This window comes from Raphanus sativus, chromosome 5, assembly GCF_000801105.2.
Source record: "Raphanus sativus cultivar WK10039 chromosome 5, ASM80110v3, whole genome shotgun sequence".
NCBI classification, from domain to species: Eukaryota; Viridiplantae; Streptophyta; class Magnoliopsida; order Brassicales; family Brassicaceae; genus Raphanus; species Raphanus sativus.
The window spans coordinates 31,179,790-31,198,924 of record NC_079515.1 but is presented as its reverse complement, the minus strand read 5'-3'; the positions used below and the strand labels follow the sequence as shown (position 1 = coordinate 31,198,924).

Genomic DNA, 19,135 nt, shown 5'->3' with positions numbered 1-19,135 from the left:
TATTACATACATAGATATCATTAATTATTATAACAGAAAACAGACTTTTTAGTTTAAAAAAAAAACAGAAACCAGATTATAACTGCTAGCTAGGCCTGGGCGTTTTTACCTCGACCCGAAATACTTACCTAAACCCGAACTGGAAAAACCGAAACCGAATCCGAATTGTTATACAAACATATCCGAACGGGACTTATGAGCTTAGTATTTTGGTGTTTGGTTATAACCCGAACAGATCCGAAATCCGAACTAGGATCCGAAAATATCCGAAATTAGTTAAATATGTTAATGTTTTGATATATTTTAAGGTGATTTAGATATTTTTGACTATTCAAAATATTTTTGTAGTTTGTTTTATTTGTTATTTTGAACTATTTTTAGCTAATTTAGTTAGTTTAACTAATATTTAATTAGATTTGTAAACAATTTATATATTTTGAGATAAAAATTTGTCACTTTTTGAGGTTTAAAAAAAAATATTTTTGAACGATTTTAAACATTGGTTACATCCGATCCGAACCGAACCCAGAAGAAATCAAACCGAATCCGATCCTAATTAGTAAATACCGAATTGTACTTCTAAACATAACTCCGAAAATCCGAAAATCCGAATCACCCGGACTGATACCGAACGACTTCGAGTAAGAACAGACCTAAAAATACTCTATCCAAAACTAAACAAAAATTAACAAGTATCTAGTTGAATCTAAAATTTCTCTATAAAAAGAATAAAGCCAAAAATAACCGATCCAAATAGATACCAGCCCCCAAGAGAACCAACACAATAAGAAACAATTTGTGTCTTACCAAAAAACATAAATATCAAAAAGATGACCTCATGTGTTTTATTTTCTACGATCTAATTGTAATGTCTTTTTTTTGCAATTTTTACTATTTTTTGTAGTTTTTTAAGTCATACAAAAACTTAAATGTTAAATTTAGAATTTAAAATGTTAAATTTTGATTATTGATAGTTTATTTTTGGTTAATTTTCAAAATATTAGATAAATTTACTAAATTGTGATAGGGTATAAGTATTTCTTATCTTTTCGGTCTTAAATATCCAAATCGATTTTGACCCATTACAAACCCAAAATTTAAATATATTTTAGTTATAGACCAAACTCAATGTGGATATGAAACCCGAACTCAAAATTTTCGGAGTGCCTAACTAGATCAAATGTTTAGGATTCAACATACCCAGAATAGATTCGACTTGAATATCCGGATTTTCCTAAACCTATTGGTTACATTTACACATAAAAATAACTACATTATTTTAAATAATATTTCAAATCAAATACTAATATGTAATACCCATAAAATTAAGTAAATCAAATATACTAATATATGTTTAGAAATATAGATCTGATCGAGTCTGTTATATGCATATATATAATATGGAAATATTATATTTTATGTAATTTTATAATATTTTATTTATTACATTAGTTATTATAATTTTTAAAAGTTAACAACCTTTTACTTTTGTAATACAATATTATTATTCCTTTTTTTGAATAATACAATACTATTATTCTATAACATAATTTGATGTTATTTTAGTAATCTTCCCTTTTTAATACTTAAAAGTGTTATTTTTCTTGTTCTTAACCTTGTTATACAAGACGAATGGACTGGTGAACAAAAGATTCAGTTCGGAGATGTGGCAGAAGAGATCGAACCTGAAGAAATACGACCAGTGGGAAACTATGCTGTCTCGATAACTTGGCCGGACGGGTTTAGCCAGGTATTAAAATTGATATAAAACTTTGAAATCATAATCCAGAATATGGATGTGACAAAGATTACTACTTTCGATTATGAGTCTTAGTTTGGTTAAATGTGATTTTATGTTTCTGCATGTTCCTCCATTGTCCCCAGTTAAAGTATGGTTCTTAAACAATAGTGTTTCCTTTTCTACGATAAATTTTGTATACTCTTATTAAAAGAAAAAAAAAAGATTTTACTTGAAAGCACTGTCTTAAAATCTTATGATGATTAAAACCTGCAAAATAGTTGTAAAACTTTCATTTCGTTTTATGAATTACATTTAGGCATTCTCAAGATCAGCTATTGCTTAATCAACAATCTTCTATAAAGCGTCTAATTACTAAAACTAACAATATTTTGAACATTAAATATAAGTCTAAAAAAGCGTATATATGAAGCGAATGATAACACCAATATTATTTAAAAAATGGATTTGTTGTTACAAAATTGTTTTAAACGTACCCCTCTCCTTAATTTTGAAGGTTGTTATAAAGAAAACTTTATTTGATATGTACACTGATCATCAGAATTAGAAATGTATATATTATACAAATGAAAGAAATTATCTATCCAAGAAAATTACGAAGTGAATCTATTACATTTATATTGACGATAAGTTTCGACAAGAACTCAATTGCATTGTAAAGTTAGATATAGTGGATAAAGTAAAATCTATTCGAGCATATTGATTGAACTGAACAAAAAAAGAAGAGGTAAAACTGGAAAAGCTTACGAGACTTGATTCCATTCACACAAAAACTAAAAACATTGTTTTAGTAACCATCTCTATAATCTACAGGAAGAAGAGATTAAATCTTAAAAGTAAACAGACTACTTCAATAATGGAAGTCATCGAATTAAAGAACCATCACCAAAGAAAAAGAATAATAAACAGAATCTAAAACCAGCAGGCTCTGTTTCCTCATCGAAGCATGTCAATAATTTACTAAGTAGGAGGGAAGAATCTGTTGAGGTTAAAGGGCAAAGTGTAGAACTCTTCATTACGGTTATCACCTCGAAAGGTTCTAAACTTGACCCACCAAGGCATCCCTCTGTCTTTCTTCGAACTCTCCACTTCAACTGTATTGTCCATAAAAACCGCAATGATGAGACCAACAGTGGCTGGAGACATGAACAACGTGTTCAAGAACGCGTTGAACCATCCCGCGTCTGTGTGAACTAGCCCGTAATGTCTTGCGTCCCAGTAGTGAACAAAGAACTGAGGTATCGAGATTCCAAGAAAGAGCGAAAGACCAGTGATCATTAAGTTTCTCATGCTGTTCATGTTTGTGAACTGAAGAAACGAGAGACCAACCGCAGCTGCAAGAAATGTTAATCAATATCAAAGACTATGTTTTGATGATAAAAACATTTCACATGTTTTTTTCGATTTTATCTTACCAACGAGGCCGAAGAGGACACAGTGCAATGCTGCGTATATAGGCACTGGTATAGACGCGAATACAGCACCGAATTTGCCTGCTCGAGAGACCAAACAACACAACTTCAAGATCACATACATGAGATAAATAATAAACGAAAGTATACGAGTTATAGGTGTAAATACCCAATATAGAGAAGAAGATCATGAAGCCTGCTGATACTTGAACAACACGACGGCTTCCCACTCTTGTCAACCCAAGAAGTCCTACATTCTCTCTGCATTAACACATTTAATAACATGAGAGAAGATAGAGCAGTAAGCTTTACTTATTATAGATTCTGTGTGTACATATGCATATATATATAAAAGAAGATAGAGCAGTAAGCTTTACTTACACTAGAACAGTAGAGCCTGTGCCTGTTCCGAAAAGACCATCAAGCAACACACCAATACCCTGAAAATATAAGAAGAAAGTGTGATTATGTAATTTTTTTAATGTGTTTCTTTTATTTATGAAACTACTTATATATATATTCACCTGCCATCCAATGCCTCTACTCAATACATAAGCAGGAGGAGGTGTGGCTATAGCTAATCTTGAAGCCGCCATGTAAGCCCCAGTAGACTGCACAAAACCCAACCATGAATTCATTTCATCCTTCTCTCTAACCACAGTCTCTGCTTAGTTTTTTTATACCTCGACCATGGATACAAGAACCGCAGACATCATAGCAAACGAATGACCTACTGCAAACGTTGGAGGGCCCCACTGGAGAGGGTATGGGAATTTGAACCTGGTGAGACATTAACAATGAGAGAATAATGGAGAGAGAATGTAAATCCCCACAGTATAAGAGTTGTTTCATATACATTTACCATGGAGCGGTTGATATAAGATTAGCTTTGTCTGTGCGACAACTATGCTGTGTAAGCGATGGCTTGTGTCTGTATGCTCCACTAGCGGTCAAGATAATGGCGTAGATCCAAACAAATGTTACGCAGATCAAGATGGGAAACCGTTCGAAGATTGGGACATCTTTGAATGGTCTGACATGTTTGAGATACTGCCAAGGAGAATGTGAGCAAGACAAGGAAGGAAAGAAAGATGAAACTTATACAAAGCTTTTTATTTTTTTACTTGTGTTAGTCCGATGACAAGCAGTAGCATTGGTAGTCCAATCTCAATGCAGTTTCCAAGCTGAGAATCAAAGTTTATAATATATATATAATTAATTGATGTTTAATTGCAAATCACAAGGATGTGGAATGGATTTACCTGTGGAAATCCTCGCTGGAACATGCCTAGACCAACCAGTCCAACAACTGGTGCCATTCCAAGAGGACTGAAAAACCTGAGATTTTTTTAAAGTAATGAGAATTTGTGATAAAAAATAATGTTATATATAATCAAAAGGGCAATGAATGTTAACCTTGAGAAAAGACCCCATACTTGGCTATAGCCAAGAATGATTTGTATGCTTGACGCTACAATCAGTGCCCCTTGTATAGCTCTCATAGTGTGAATAAATCTCTGCAAAAGAACAATAATACTAAATTTTTGATTTACCAAATGACCATTGAGTGTAGCATATTCTCATTAGGCTTTGCTTTGCTTTTTTTTACCTCATGATCATTGGAGATCTTTTGCAAGGATGAGTCATTAATGATGTAAGCAATGGGGACTACGTAAGCGAAAGAGCCTCCAACAACAGCAGGCAACCTCGTACCGAAAAGAGCTTGAACAAGTGTCTTGATTCCAGCAACAAAGAGTAGCGTCTGCATAACCCTTGCTTTGTCTCCCTTTTCGGACACACGGATTAAGGTTATATATATATACATCAGCAAAGAGATTAAACATTGTTTGTAAGGGGCTTACATCAGTCCCGCCCATTGCCGGTACGAGCAGTGCGGGTATAAAAGCACTTGATCCAAGCATTAGAATGTAGTTTTGAAATGCTAGTAACACCGTTTCAGCTGCAATAACACACGCACAAAACAGTGGTTCAAATTTGGATTATTTAGAAACGTTGTTACAGTTATACATCTCAAAACGGCAGAAAAGGAGGTTAGAGAAGGGAAAAAAATGTATAAGACAATGAGGAAAACAATCAGGAGTTTGAAAACTCCATGAAAGGCCCACAGAAACTCGTGTTTCTTTAATTAGAATATTTTTAAATAGAAAATTAAGTTCATAAGAAGTCATTGGTCCGTAAAACATATATTAATATTCAACTGCACACAAACTATATATAAATAGATAGAAAGAGAGAGAGAGAGAGAGGGTTTAATTACGCCAAGGAGGATTAGAGTCGATGCAATACTCAAGGTCTTGAAGTTGTTCCATTGGAGGATGGCTTATCTCCGCCATGGCTTCCCAGCCAGAGGAAGAAGACAGACGTAGAGGAAGAAGATGAACAAGAAGCAAAAAAGTAGAAGAACCCTGCAAAAAAAGGTAAAGTAGAGATATAAAGTGAGAAAAAAAAGGAAAAATAAATTCGTTTTAAAAGAAGGAGAAATAAAATAAATGTTAATAAAAAATTAATAAAAAGGGAATATGCAAAGAGAGAGACAATGGGCACTGCGAGAATTTAAAAGCTTCTCTGTAACTTCTGCTCTCTCTCTTGTTCCCCTCCTCTGGCGTGACGTTGATGAAAGAGAGACGATTCCTTCTCTTTCCTCTCCTTTTTTTGAATTTTTTGGTTATTTACGGATTTGCCCTTTTTGGTTTCGACTAATTATGGGTGGGGCCCATCGTCGCGAAGCTACTTCATTCATTTCTCAGGTTACTTTGGTTTTTAAATTTGTTGTTGCATATAACCAGATCTTGCAATGCGAAAATCTTCTTCACCTTTGTTTTCGCCTTGTATATCTAATTTCAATTTATTTTTTCTTAAATAAATTTAAAAAATAGAAAATAAATAAAATATAGTATTTCAGGTATATCCGAACCGATCGAGAACCGGTTCTAACCAAACCGAATTCGAACAGAAATTCAATCAGATACTATTTGAATACATTTTTTAAATAACTGAAATACCCGTAACTGAACGGATCTTATCCGAAACCTATCTAAATACCCGAAGTCGCAATCTTAATTAATGTATCAATTGAATAGATTAGTGTGTTGTAAAAAAAAAGAATAGATTAGTGTATATAAATTATCTTAAATTCTATGATATATATATATATATATATATATATATATATATATATATATACATATATATATATTAAATTTTAAACAATAATTTTAGTTAAATTACTGATTTATTATAAATCATGGAAATATGACAAATAATCAAATTCACATTTCAAATAATAGTAATATAGATTTGTGAGTTTTTTGGCAAATATATTTGTGAGTTTTTATTGTTGGTTATATTTGTGAGTTTTCATTGCCGTATAAATAGCTTAGAACTTATATATCTAGACTAAGACTTATAATAATTCTTAAAAAGTAGATAATAGAAATCAAGCAACTTGTCAATTTACAAAAGAAATATAATAAAAATAAAAATTGAACAACTTTCACTGCCAGCCTGTAGGTCTTTTTACTGTTAAGATTCCGACAACTTTCTTTTAAATGGAATAAATGCTTTCAACTTTTTTATATTTATAGAAAGCGAGTTAGTTTATGTGGAAGGTGTATTAGTTAAGGTCTAAAGAATTTAACATCTAAGTCAGTTCGAATTTTACACTATACAATTTATTGTAGATCACTGGATGCAGAGTTTATCAAGAGTTCTAGAGTACCGCAGGTAAGGCCGTATGCAGAATTTTTTTTTTTTCGGAGAGAGTTTTATCGAGAAATCTTTTATCCATAAAATTATTCATCAATATCGTATATATTACAGATAATTGATCATCATGTCTAATAGAGTTAAAGATTATACGATGAATTAATGTGTTACTCAATGTTAAAAGAAAGAAAGCAAGTTAGTTTATACTCTCTTTGTTTTTTTAAGATACATATTCTAAACTTTTCACATATATTAAGAAATCATATTAAAAATGCATTGATTTTGTGAATAACAATTTTTCATAATCTTTAACCAATAAAAATCCAATAAACACAATTAATTTTCTTGAAGTTAACAGATTTTCATTAAATAATACATTGAAAAAGTAAAATGTATCTTTTTAAAACAATTTTTTTCCTAGAACATGGATCTTTAAAAAACAGAGGGAGTAATATTTTCTTGAAAAACAGTATTTTAAATCTTTAAAGTAGGGCATATATCCACCTTAAAACTTTCAACTTATTACTACAATAATTAACTATGAAATTAATTCTTACCATATTAAATTTTAAACTACTTTCTGTTTTTAAAAATGTAATAATATAATATGGTTAAAGAATAGACAAATAACAAGTTAAATTTTGAGGTGAAATTTATTTATTTTAATCAAAATAAGTTATATTATTTTGTATTAAGTTATAAATAATGATTTTTAATAAAGTTTACAATGAAATTTTGTATTCAGAAAACAATATTTTTACAAAGTTAATTTAATATTTTTTAAATTCTGAATAAAATTTAAAAATTATTATTTTTAGTTACAAATTTAATTAAAAATTAGCATTATTAAATTATTGAATTTATATTATAATAAACTATGTTTACTGTGTGTATAAATCTAAGATATACTTAAATAATTTCAAAAAAAAAATTCAAATTCTTATTGAGATTCATAATCATCTGAGCATATTATTAGATTTGTACGTATAAAAATATATTTGTTCATATCATGACATCTTACAATTTTTCTTACAAGTATATATTTCTCTACAAAAACTGATAACTTTTTATTTTATAATGTTTTAAATCTATTTTTATTTTATAAATTTGATAAAGCTTATTTATCTATTATTTAAAATTTTAATTGTAAACTAATATTTATTTTTATTAAGATTAATTTACACATCATCACAATTTATTTTGTCATCTATCCCCATCGTTAAATTTTGTTAAATTATATTGCCATATCATCAATTTTATAGCGAGAATATAGTTTGACCTTGATATGTTAAAATTTATTAATTTCAAAGTCAAAATACTGATAAAAGATTAAAGATCCATATGCATACCTAAATGTCACTTAAAAAGTTTGAAATGCAACGTTTAATTTTTCCTTATAAAATATGATTAAATTGGGCAACTTGCAAAATTATGGTTGCACATGTTGCATCCTTTTTATTGACAAACATATTTTGTAGTAATTAGCTAATTTTGTAGTAATTAGCTAATGCTACCAAAGTTCGGATCCGAATATCCAAAAAATTTGGGTATCCAAATCCAAATTCGTCGGATCTGTAAATTTAGTATCAGAGTTTTCAGATATCTGACTTTTAGATATCCGAATCCAGAGTTTCTGGATATCCGGATCCAGAGCTCCTGGATATCCATCAATATATTTGATATCAAACAAAATGTTTTTTTTTTGCAAGAGATAAAACCGTTTCTTTTTCTTTATAGCTATCAAGTAAATGAACATAAACCATATTACGTTTTGTCCAAAACTAATCAACACAACTAACATACAAAGTGTTGTCATATTTCCAAGGCTAGTATCCAAAAATAAATGAATTTTGATACCCAAAAAATGGAGCTAAGGAGGTATGGATTTTGCATTGTACCAAACAAGTAGGCAAAAAAAAAATACAAACCCCAAAATTAAAAATAAAAATGGGACAGTGCTAGGCTGATGCTTATTCTGTATCCTTAGCAGGTCCCGTGTAAATGGTGTAGCTCACCGATATGAGAATGAGCAAACACCCAACAAGGCGGCTAAACAAGCCTGGCGATCCTGCTTTTCCGGTACCAAGTATCCATAACTGCGACAACACCACCTAACACAAGAAAAACAGCTCAAAACTAAGTCTTTCTGCTTCACATCTCAGTGGCACCAGATTCAACATCTCTGTCCTACACCCTCCGACTGTCATTATTAAGGGAAATGGAACTTTACCTCGATGTACAATACGTTTGCGGCTTTGCTGATTTTCTCAAGCTGAAGTCCACGTGCCAAAAGTACCTTTAAATCAGTAGAAAACACACAGAGCAGCTTAATCATGCGACTTGCTTACAAAATCAAAACTGTGCAGAATCAGAAGGTTGTTGAATGTCTCACCTCAGCACAAAACGCTAGCAACCCTAGTACAATCATGCAAATGAGGGTCTCAAATGCTGGTAGCACAAAGCTCTGTACAAGAACAATCAAGCTTATGAGTCACGAATACGTCTAATGATCAACTAAAACTTCTTGTACTTACAAAAAAACATACCTCCAAGGAAAACATGCAAATAGCTGCAGCGGGGGAAGCTACCAAACCAAATGAAAGGACCGTGTTCCTGAGAAAATGCACATCATTTAAAATTACAAAATTTTCACTAAAGAAGCAAACCATGCGGGTCAACGACACATCTGGATCTTAAATCTCACACTGGCTGTTCCGATGCTTTAGCAGCTGCCTTTATGAGACAGTAGCTGATTCCTCCAGTAATTGATGAAAATAAACCCAACAAGAGCGCATAAATATGATGGTTTCCTTTAAGATTTTCACTCCTTACTTCTGTTCCAACTACCAAGAGAAGCTAAGTGAATCAACATGACATCTTCGTTTCATCATGCATAAAGGACAGCCAGGTGCAGTTTTATGAAAATATTAAATGGAACTATTTTGTTAACTCACTTCTGTACCTTGGACAGTAAGTGTTGGGCCGAAAATGAAAAGCACGCCAAAGAAGCTGCAAGCAAGACCTGGACGGTTGCAGGAAAAAAAAAGTCACACCCTTGCTTTGTTGTCAGCTCACAAAGCATACACATCAGGAGCTAAAAGCTAGAGGAAAAATCTCTGTACCTCCAATATCAGTTATTTTCAACTTCTCATGCAGAACAACACGTGCTGCAACGGAAGCCATAACTGGATTCAAAAAGCTTAGCACAATAGCTTGGGACAAGGGCAACATTTGGATGCTGTGGTTCACAATTATCAACAACACCAGTGAAATAAAGGGTTACAATACTCATTTTTGCTACCAATGACTAACTGAGATTCCAGAACAAATTGATATAATGGTTAATGAAACGTGAGCAGAGTGTGAGTGAGATTACCTAAAGATGAAACTAAACAAGGAAAGATAACCCACAAGGGCTCTCGAAATCAAAAGCTTCCTGGCATGCGCAGGTCCAAACACTGGTTGTCCGATCCTTCTCAAGCATATGTACGATAGTATCAAGATAATAGTGCATCTCAGGAACGCGGTCTCAAACAAAGGAATCGGCTGAACTGTCATAAGCAAAGACATCCATATCAATATACTTGGGTAACTAACAAAGCTAAAATGGTGAAGCAAGATTTCACTATTCTAAGTAGAGATTCCATTTTCAACTAAGAAAAGAAAAAAGACAATTTACAAAAACATCCAATATAGATTCTCCCACCAATGTGAATAAATATCAATATGTTGATAAATCTCAAAAGAAAAGTCACACTAACCAGAAAAGGAAAGTGAAAGTAACTCCATGATGAGGTAGAGTGTGGATGAGAAGGCCATACAGAGTAAGCCAGAGTAACGAGACCCACTCCAAACCCATGAGGAAAACTGAATTACTGGCGATATCTCAGTTTCACTTACTCTAATCACCTGCTCCTGCACCCACAAACACCAACGAAATCTGATCTCACTTCTTGTGGAATCAATTCACTTTCCAATTGAAATCGTATGGAATTGTGTTGATTCAAAGCTTAGAGGGAGTTGTTGTTGTTGTTGTTGTTGTTGACTTACCCTGGGTTTGCGTCGAGCGTAGGAGGGGGAGAAGATGTTGAACCTGGGTCTTTGGTTCTGGCTCAGGAGAGGGGTGATTTCGCCGGAAGCTAACGAAGGGGCCGAGGCGGATTTTTCCAAATCCGGTGAATCGAGATCGCGGACGGTAAGCTCGAGGTGGTCGTCTTCGTCGGCGATTCTGATCTCCGCCATCGCTACAGAAACTGCATCTAACGGGAAGATGACGAAAGAGTCAAACAAAAACAAAAAAATGTGCCGCGTCGAAGCTCTTACTTCAGGATCAGAATTTGACGTTTGCCGTTAAGAGGCGACGTTAACGACGATGATTCTTGGTAAAAGTCGGAACTCGGAAACACGCGGCTTAAAGAAAAGGGTTAATTAAATTTTACTTTGATGCGGTTTATTGTGTGAAGGTTTAATCCGATGCGGTTATTGTGTGAAGGTTTAATCTGATGCGGTTATTGTGTGAAGGTTCAATTGAATACGGTTGATCATACTTGGAATGGATCCTAATTTATTAATACGGTTGATCATACAGTACTTGGAATGGATCATAAAATTTAATCTTACTAATATGGTTTGATCATTAATTTGTTTAATTTTTTAAAAGAAAGTTCGACATGGATCTGTTGTTTGATTTTACTTTTGTTTGAGGCCATTGTTGAATAATCTCAACATCAATTTTCGTTAATACGAAAATTTAAAAGAGGTATTGAGAGAGAGAGAGAGATTCGTTTTTATTTCTTCGGGAAAATAATATATTCATGTCCTGCAAGTTGCACAAACTTAAAAGGGAGCGATACGAGTAAACTGACAACTGAAATCTCATATTGAAACACAGGAAATCGATCTCATATTGCACAACAGGAAATCGATCTCCACGACAGACTTATCTGCCCCTTTCTTTAAAAAAATAACATTTTGAAAACAGGCCGTAAAGCTCCTTTTCTCTTTATTAAAAAAGATGCGTGAGTTCCTTTCACCTTTTCACTACTACTGCTTGCTCAAGTTTCTGATGACATATGGAAGTATACCTCCATGGTTGAAGTATGCCAATTCCACCTGCACATTTTACCCCCATTAGTTAGTTTATATTGAGAAAATGCCTTTTCGATGACGGAGTGAGTACTCTATTCACTTTACCTCAGTGTCGAAGCGAACTGTGCAAGTAAAAGACTTTCCGTTGTCTGTAGTGACGGTAACATCTTGGCCAGGTCTTATCTCTGAGATATCGGTTGGGAGATGGATCGTGTAACGCTCATGACCCGTCAATCCAAGTGTGTCTGCATCTTCACCAGACTTGAAGCACAACGGGATGATTCCCATTCCCACCAAGTTGCTTCGGTGAATCCTTTCAAAACTCTTTGCAATCACTGCTTTCACACCCTGAAAAAGTTCAAAACTTAATGTCTCAGTCTATGTAAAACTTAGTGACCGAGTTTATGCAAGCGAAAGGGTTCTAAACAAACCTGTAGCATAGGTCCCTTAGCAGCCCAATCACGTGAGCTACCACTTCCATACTCGGCTCCAGCTAGAATAATCGTGTCTTCTCCAGATGATTTGTACCTCTGATAATACAGTAGACATTAGACATGATCGACTTATAATCCAATAGTATACATTTGGATTAGATAAAACAAACAAACGTACCATGGCTGCGTCAAATACTGATAGCTTCTCTCCAGAAGGAATGTGAACAGTCTTGGGTCCAACTTCCCCATTCATGAGCTTGTTAACGATACGGATGTTAGCAAAAGTTCCCCTGGCCATTATTTCGTCATTTCCACGGCGACTTCCATATGAGTTGAAGTCCTTGCGATCAACGCCACGCTCAATGAGATATTTTGCAGCGGGACTGTCCTTTTGGATGTTACCAGCTGGAGAGATGTGATCAGTGGTGATACTATCCCCAAAGTTGAGCAAACAGTAAGCATCCTTCACACTGTGTGGACCTGGAGGATCCATGGTCATGTCCTTGAAGTATGGTGGCTCGTGAATGTAAGTCGACTTGGGATCCCATGAGTAGAGGGTGTTTTCAGGAACAGACAGCTCATTCCACATCGGGTTACCCTTGGTGATCGACTCGTATGTTGCTCGGAACATGTCAGGCAAAACACTGGATTGAACAACCTGATCCATATGTCCAAAGACTAATTTAATATTCCTGTACCAGAGGGAATTTTTGTTCTCTGGTTGTAAGTTGAATATATACCTCAGCAATTTCTTCCGTGGTTGGCCAGATGTCCCTTAGGAAGACGTCTTTGCCGTTCTTTCCTTTGCCAATAGGCTCTGTTTCAAAGTCAATGTTAACCTGGGAATTAAGATGAAAAAGTGTCATGTGTCATTATCACATACAACAATGTAGGTTGAAATTTGACAAGTTCACGCAATTTAATACCGTTCCAGCAAGAGCGTAGGCAACAACCAAAGGAGGAGATGCAAGGTAGTTGGCTCTTGTTAGTGGGTGAACACGACCCTCAAAGTTTCTGTTTCCAGAAAGCACAGCAGCCGCCACAATGTCTAACAATAAGCATTAACAAATTAGCCACATAATTTAGTGTAATGTAAAGGCAGAAAGTCCAAAGCAAAGTCTTAGTTGTGAATCTCAAAAATACCATTTTCTGTGATAGCAGCTCCCACTGATTCATTAATTTCTCCGGAGTTACCAATGCACGTAGTGCAGCCATAGCCCACAATATTGAAACCTTGCTGGTTCAGATATTCTTGAAGTCCACTGCATGGAGTGTAATGTAAAAATTAATTTTAACACAGAAGCAAGAATCAAGCTTTAAGCCGTCAACAACAAATAAAAATTTGAAAATAATATGACATACCTCTTTAGTAAGTATTTTGTAACAACTCCTGAGCCAGGCGCAAGACTTGTCTTGATCCAAGGCTTAACCTAGAGAGGCAAGCGTTTTTACAAGGGATTAGAAAATGTCAGAGTATCAGAGAGATTTCTAGTTTCATCTAGTGACTGAAACCAACCTGTAGGCCAAGGTCACAAGCCTTTTTCGCAACAAGACCAGCACCAAGCATGACACTGGGGTTTGACGTATTAGTACAACTTGTGATCGCAGCAATCACCACACTTCCATGTGTAATCTCTGCTGGTTTTCCATTAAATGAAAAGTTTGCCACCTTTTCTTGTGCTTCCTTAGGGATTGCAAAACCCTGCAAAGAATGTTAATCACAATTCGTAAGTAAACTGTAACATCCACAATGTGCAACAACAGACAGTACATTGATCAAGTAGGCGCTCAAGAAATAAGACTTCCACATGACGAAGCTTCTAATTACATACCTTGAACCCAACTTTACTGTCGAGACATGAGTTCCAGTCAGCTTTCATTTCCTTCAAAGGAACACGATCATGTGGCCTACACAGTAGATATCAATAAGATTGTCTGATCAAGTAATAAGACAATACACTTAGTGACTACAAAAACCAAGAAAACCCATACCTCTTTGGTCCAGAAATGCAAGGTTCAACATTGTCCAGGTTCAGTTCTAGATATGACGAGTAAGCTCGATCTTGCTGAGGCTGAATTGTATTACAAAGTAAAAGAAGTCAAATACAAACCAGAAAGAAGATGAAAAGCCAAAACCCCAAACATGTAAAGGACAAGGCTGAAGTACCTCACTGTAGTCGACAAACATATTGTTTGCCCGAAGGTATGCTTCAATCATGGCCACCTGGCATAAAAGTATTAAATCAGCCCAGAGATATGAATATACAGAGAAAGAAGATTAAAAGACAAAAATACTTACAGTCTCATCACTTCTTCCAGTTAATTTGAGATACTGTAGAGTAACATGATCCACAGGGAAGAAACCCATGGTTGCACCATACTCGGGAGACATATTGGCAATTGTGGCCCTGTCAGCTAGGGACAGACCACTCATACCATCACCTAAGACGAGGAAGAAAAAAAAAGACTAAGATTCTCCTAAAAAAAAGACACGTCTGTCAAAAAAAAAAAGCAAAACACTTAAAGAGTTCACAAGGAAATAGATTACCATAAAACTCAACAAACTTGCCAACAACGCCATGCTTCCTGAGTATTTGAGTCACTGTTAGAACCAAATCGGTAGCTGTAACACCATTACGCATTTTTCCGGACAGCTTGAATCCAACTACACCGGGCAATACCATACTCATCGGCTGACAAAAGAAAAAAAATTATCATTAGAACAATGGTTGAATATAACAAAAATCTCACTGAACTGGAGCAAGACGAAGCCAACAAAATAAAGTTGTCCAATCTATGTCCAGTGAAGTAATCTCTGGATTCACCAATATAAGATATGGTAATGTCAACAATCAATAGTTTACCTGGCCAAGCATTGTGGCCTCAGCTTCAATGCCTCCAACTCCCCATCCAGCAACTCCCAACCCATCAATCATAGTTGTGTGTGAATCAGTTCCAACCACACTGTCTGGGTAGAGAACGCCTTGGGTGTTGAACACAACTCTACCAAGATATTCCAAATTGACCTGAAATTATCAAATCATGGTTAAACCGAGACTAAATCTACGCAAAGTCTCAGTAACACATCAAAATGAACAAACGAAGATAATATTTGAAAATGATATATACGGAGAACCAAAAATACGGACTTGTACACTGCAAAATTGTTACCTGATGAACAATACCAGAGCCGGGAGGCACAACAAGCATGTTCTGGAAGGCAGTAGAACCCCATTTAAGGAAAGCAAACCTCTCCTTGTTCCTCTGGAACTCAAGCTCCATGTTTGCTTGCACTGCATTCTCAGATCGAGCAACATCAACTTGAACAGAATGGTCAATCACAAGATCCACCGGAACCTGGGAGACATCATGGTCTACGTAAGTAATCCAGAAGCTTAAGCAAAAACACTTAAATAAACCAAAATTATAAAAAAAGTACCAAGGGGTTGATTTTGTTGGAATCACTGCCGAGCTTGTTCATAGCATCACGCATACAAGCAAGGTCAACAACAGCAGGGACTCCAGTAAAGTCCTGAAGAAGAACACGAGCTGGCTTGAAAGGAATCTCGACTTGTTTAGGAGCAGTCTTTTCCCAGTCGATAATCTTCTCAACATCATCCTTGGTGACTTGGAAGTTATCGCAGTTACGAATCGCAGATTCAAGAAGAATCCTGATAGAGTAAGGCAGCTTATCTGCAAAAACAGCGATAATAAGATTAGATCACTCCGTCTAATCGTTGATAATAAAGAGATTAATAATATTTTACCAATCCTTGGATCGTTGAGAGCAGGCAAGCTGTAGAACTTCCCGAATTCGCCACCACCAGGCTTAGGGAGAGTAGTGAAGATCCCCTTGAACGGATGCTCCGACGCTGGAGAAAAACAAAAACAAATGAAAGAAACTGTTACGATTTGCGGGAAATCGAAGCTAGATCCGATCGTTTTTTTTTTCATAGAAATTACCCATGGAAGAGAAGTTCCTCTTGAGCCGGTCTAAACCGGGAGAGACGGTTCTGATCTGAGAGCTGAGGCGAAACGGAGATGGTCTGGAGTGAAGGCAATGGCTCCAGCGAGGAAGCGATCGGAAAGCGGGTGAGGAAGTGGCGAAAGGTCTCCGGCCGAGAAGAGACGACGAAGAGGAAGGAGATGCGGCGGCGGAGGAGGAGGAGGATTGAGTCAGAGACGATCGGGAGGAGAAGAGTGGAGAGCGAGAGGAAGCGGCTCGAAGGATGGAGGAGGATGTGGATTTATACATGATGAGAACGAAACCAAATCAGGCTTTCAGATGAAGGATGATTGATGATGATGAATCAGATGGAAACGAACATGGATGGAGGCGAAATCTGACGACTGAAGGTGAGATCGGGAGAGAGAGGCGTGTGGAGACTAAACGAAACGAAGACTAGGGCCGCTGAGGCGCTGAGTGCCATATAAAGAGGTAAGAGAATATTTGTAAATGTGCGATAATCTCTCTGTGGGCCACACTTAACACGAATCATTTCTTCCCCTAATAGATCGATTAGAATTCAGAAATGATATTCTGGATCGTTAAAAAGGTACTAGATTTTGACCCGCGCTTCGAAAGCGCGGGCATTATTTTTCGCTAATATGAAATATATTATTTGTTTGTAATTATTGAATGTATTTATCTTAGTAAAAATTTCTTTATAATAAATTTGACACATATAGTGTTTTTGGTAAACTATGTTTTTCTCTCAATTTGTTTTATTCTCTCTCCAATCAACATATTTATTTGGCTTGTTATTAAAATAAATGATTATAGACTTTGATCCGCACGCCTGCGCAGATGTATATTTTGAAAAATATATTAATATTTGTTTTTCATGTAATTATTAGAGTTTGGCAAAATGAATCCGAGAAACATGATTGATATTGATCCGAACATATAATACCAAACCCGAACATAAATTGATTTCCCTTAAATATTCAAAATTTTCAACGTTTTGTTATTTAGAGAACTGAATCTGATCCGAATCGAAGTATTCGGGTATCCAAATTTATCTAAAAATAGATTTATATACTTAAATATATTAATTATTTTTGATTTAACATATATAAAACATTAAGAATGATACTCTTAAATTGGTTTAAATACATGAAAATATATATAGATAGTCAAAAGTAAATATCTGAAATAGTTAAAGTATACTCAAATCACCAAAAATACTTCAAATAGTTATTTATTCCGTATCCAAAATTTTAAATCAAGCCAATTAATATGTTAAGCTTAGTATTCTTACATATGTTATTCAAATTTATAGGTAATATATTATTTTATTTATAGACTTTGAGAAATTTAAAATATATCTATCTTATTTAAAAATAATTTATATGGATTATCCAAACTCGAACCAAACCCGCAAAGATCCAAATCGAACTCAAACCAAAATTTAGAAAATCCTAATAGGGCTGAAATCTTTGACCCCGAAAACTCGAAACACAAACCGATGAGAACCAAACCCGTATGGGTACCCGAACACCCATCTTAGTCATTATTATATATTGTATATTGTCATCATATAATTAATTATATTTTATATGTACCATCATATAAATAATCATATAATTAATAGTATTTTATACGTACCATCATATAAATAATTACATATATTATATTTTTAAAACTTAATATGAAATATAAAAACCATAATTTGAGTTGGTATTTCAAATTGGGTTTTGAATTGTATTTTTCTTATATATATTGACAATATTTTTTTATAATGGGCTTAATAACACAAGTCCATTACTTTTTTGCTTAATATTACTATCCTTCTTTCCAAACAAAATTAATTTTTTTTTTGCTGAAAACAAAATTATTTTTTCTTTTAAAAGACTACAATCCATGTTTCCAAACACTCTAAATTTTTTTAATAGTCATATTCAAATCTCCAAATACTTCGATTTTGTACTTGAGTTTTAATAAAATAGATGTACTTCAGTTTTAATAATATAATTTTTTTTTTTTTTTAAAATGCTATCTATGTTTACAAACAGTATAGAAGTATAGTGCTATTCTTGTTTCCAAACAAATCTAAAATGTACTTCAATTTTAATAATATAGATCCATCCTGATCGGCCACGAATAAAATGTTAAGGTAGAAACAGTTTCATTCATATATTAGTGAAATTAAAATATATTAATCGTATTGTAACCGTACCCATGTTTTTTTTAACACGGTGAGGTGTGGTTATATTTGAAGGTGAAAGATATAGTTATACTTGACGGCCACGATTTTTTGACATATAATTAAGGATAGTTTAAACATATTGTTTTGCAGTTTAATGGGCCACGATTTTTTGATTAATAACTTAAGTGAAAGTTATACTTGCTTCCAAACATATATCATTAAGAATCCTATCCTTGTATCCAAACATCTCCATTTTGTACTACAACTTTAATAATATAGATGAATACTATTGTAATTAAACCTGGTCAATTTTTTCTTTTGGTATGAAAACCTGGTCCATTTGAATCTCGATTCGGTTTTATTTGATTTTTCAATTTTTGGTTAGTAAATATAATTGTTGTTTTAAATTCAGGTTTGGTTCGGTTAATATACTTAGGATATGAATTGTAGAGTCATGTTATCGAACAATCATTTACAAAAAATGCTAGATATATTCATAACACTAGAATATCAGAAAACCAACAAAAATTTTTAGAAATGTTTCTGTCAAATAAGAATAGTCAAATG

The 19,135-nt window shown here is 34.3% G+C and overlaps 3 protein-coding genes across 4 annotated transcripts; all 3 read right to left on the bottom strand.

Moving 5' to 3' along the window:
• Positions 1–2,489: 2,489 nt before the first annotated feature.
• On the bottom strand, positions 2,490–5,779 carry LOC108862807 (nucleobase-ascorbate transporter 1). The gene is made up of 13 exons (XM_018637052.2): positions 5,450–5,779; positions 5,034–5,131; positions 4,781–4,957; positions 4,588–4,688; positions 4,434–4,509; positions 4,296–4,355; positions 4,034–4,221; positions 3,855–3,951; positions 3,696–3,782; positions 3,553–3,611; positions 3,341–3,432; positions 3,175–3,252; positions 2,490–3,093 (listed from the first exon to the last, which is right to left on the bottom strand). Exons 1-13 carry the CDS (start codon positions 5,523–5,525, stop codon positions 2,720–2,722), a joined length of 1,563 nt encoding a protein of 520 aa, XP_018492554.1. The 5' UTR covers positions 5,526–5,779; the 3' UTR covers positions 2,490–2,719.
• A 2,882-nt stretch (positions 5,780–8,661) lies between these two features.
• On the bottom strand, positions 8,662–11,323 carry LOC108862805 (uncharacterized). 2 transcript variants are annotated; one of them, XM_056986799.1, is made up of 10 exons: positions 10,948–11,323; positions 10,659–10,812; positions 10,274–10,448; positions 10,020–10,135; positions 9,860–9,919; positions 9,602–9,731; positions 9,444–9,510; positions 9,290–9,361; positions 9,128–9,193; positions 8,662–9,008 (listed from the first exon to the last, which is right to left on the bottom strand). In XM_056986799.1, the coding sequence occupies exons 1-10, from the start codon at positions 11,137–11,139 to the stop codon at positions 8,868–8,870; spliced, it is 1,173 nt and encodes a 390-aa protein (XP_056842779.1). In that variant the 5' UTR covers positions 11,140–11,323; the 3' UTR covers positions 8,662–8,867. The 2 variants fall into 2 exon arrangements, with proteins under 2 accessions (XP_056842779.1, XP_056842778.1); XM_056986798.1 differs by having other exon boundaries at positions 9,602–9,740; positions 10,948–11,321.
• A 341-nt stretch (positions 11,324–11,664) lies between these two features.
• Positions 11,665–16,850, bottom strand: LOC108862421 (aconitate hydratase 3, mitochondrial). Its single transcript, XM_018636542.2, has 19 exons — positions 16,383–16,850; positions 16,187–16,291; positions 15,859–16,112; positions 15,591–15,776; positions 15,284–15,445; positions 14,968–15,112; positions 14,719–14,861; positions 14,587–14,643; positions 14,412–14,491; positions 14,252–14,327; positions 13,936–14,121; positions 13,782–13,849; positions 13,563–13,681; positions 13,346–13,467; positions 13,160–13,258; positions 12,598–13,077; positions 12,417–12,515; positions 12,091–12,333; positions 11,665–12,009 (listed from the first exon to the last, which is right to left on the bottom strand). Exons 1-19 carry the CDS (start codon positions 16,672–16,674, stop codon positions 11,941–11,943), a joined length of 2,985 nt encoding a protein of 994 aa, XP_018492044.2. The 5' UTR covers positions 16,675–16,850; the 3' UTR covers positions 11,665–11,940.
• Positions 16,851–19,135: the final 2,285 nt, after the last annotated feature.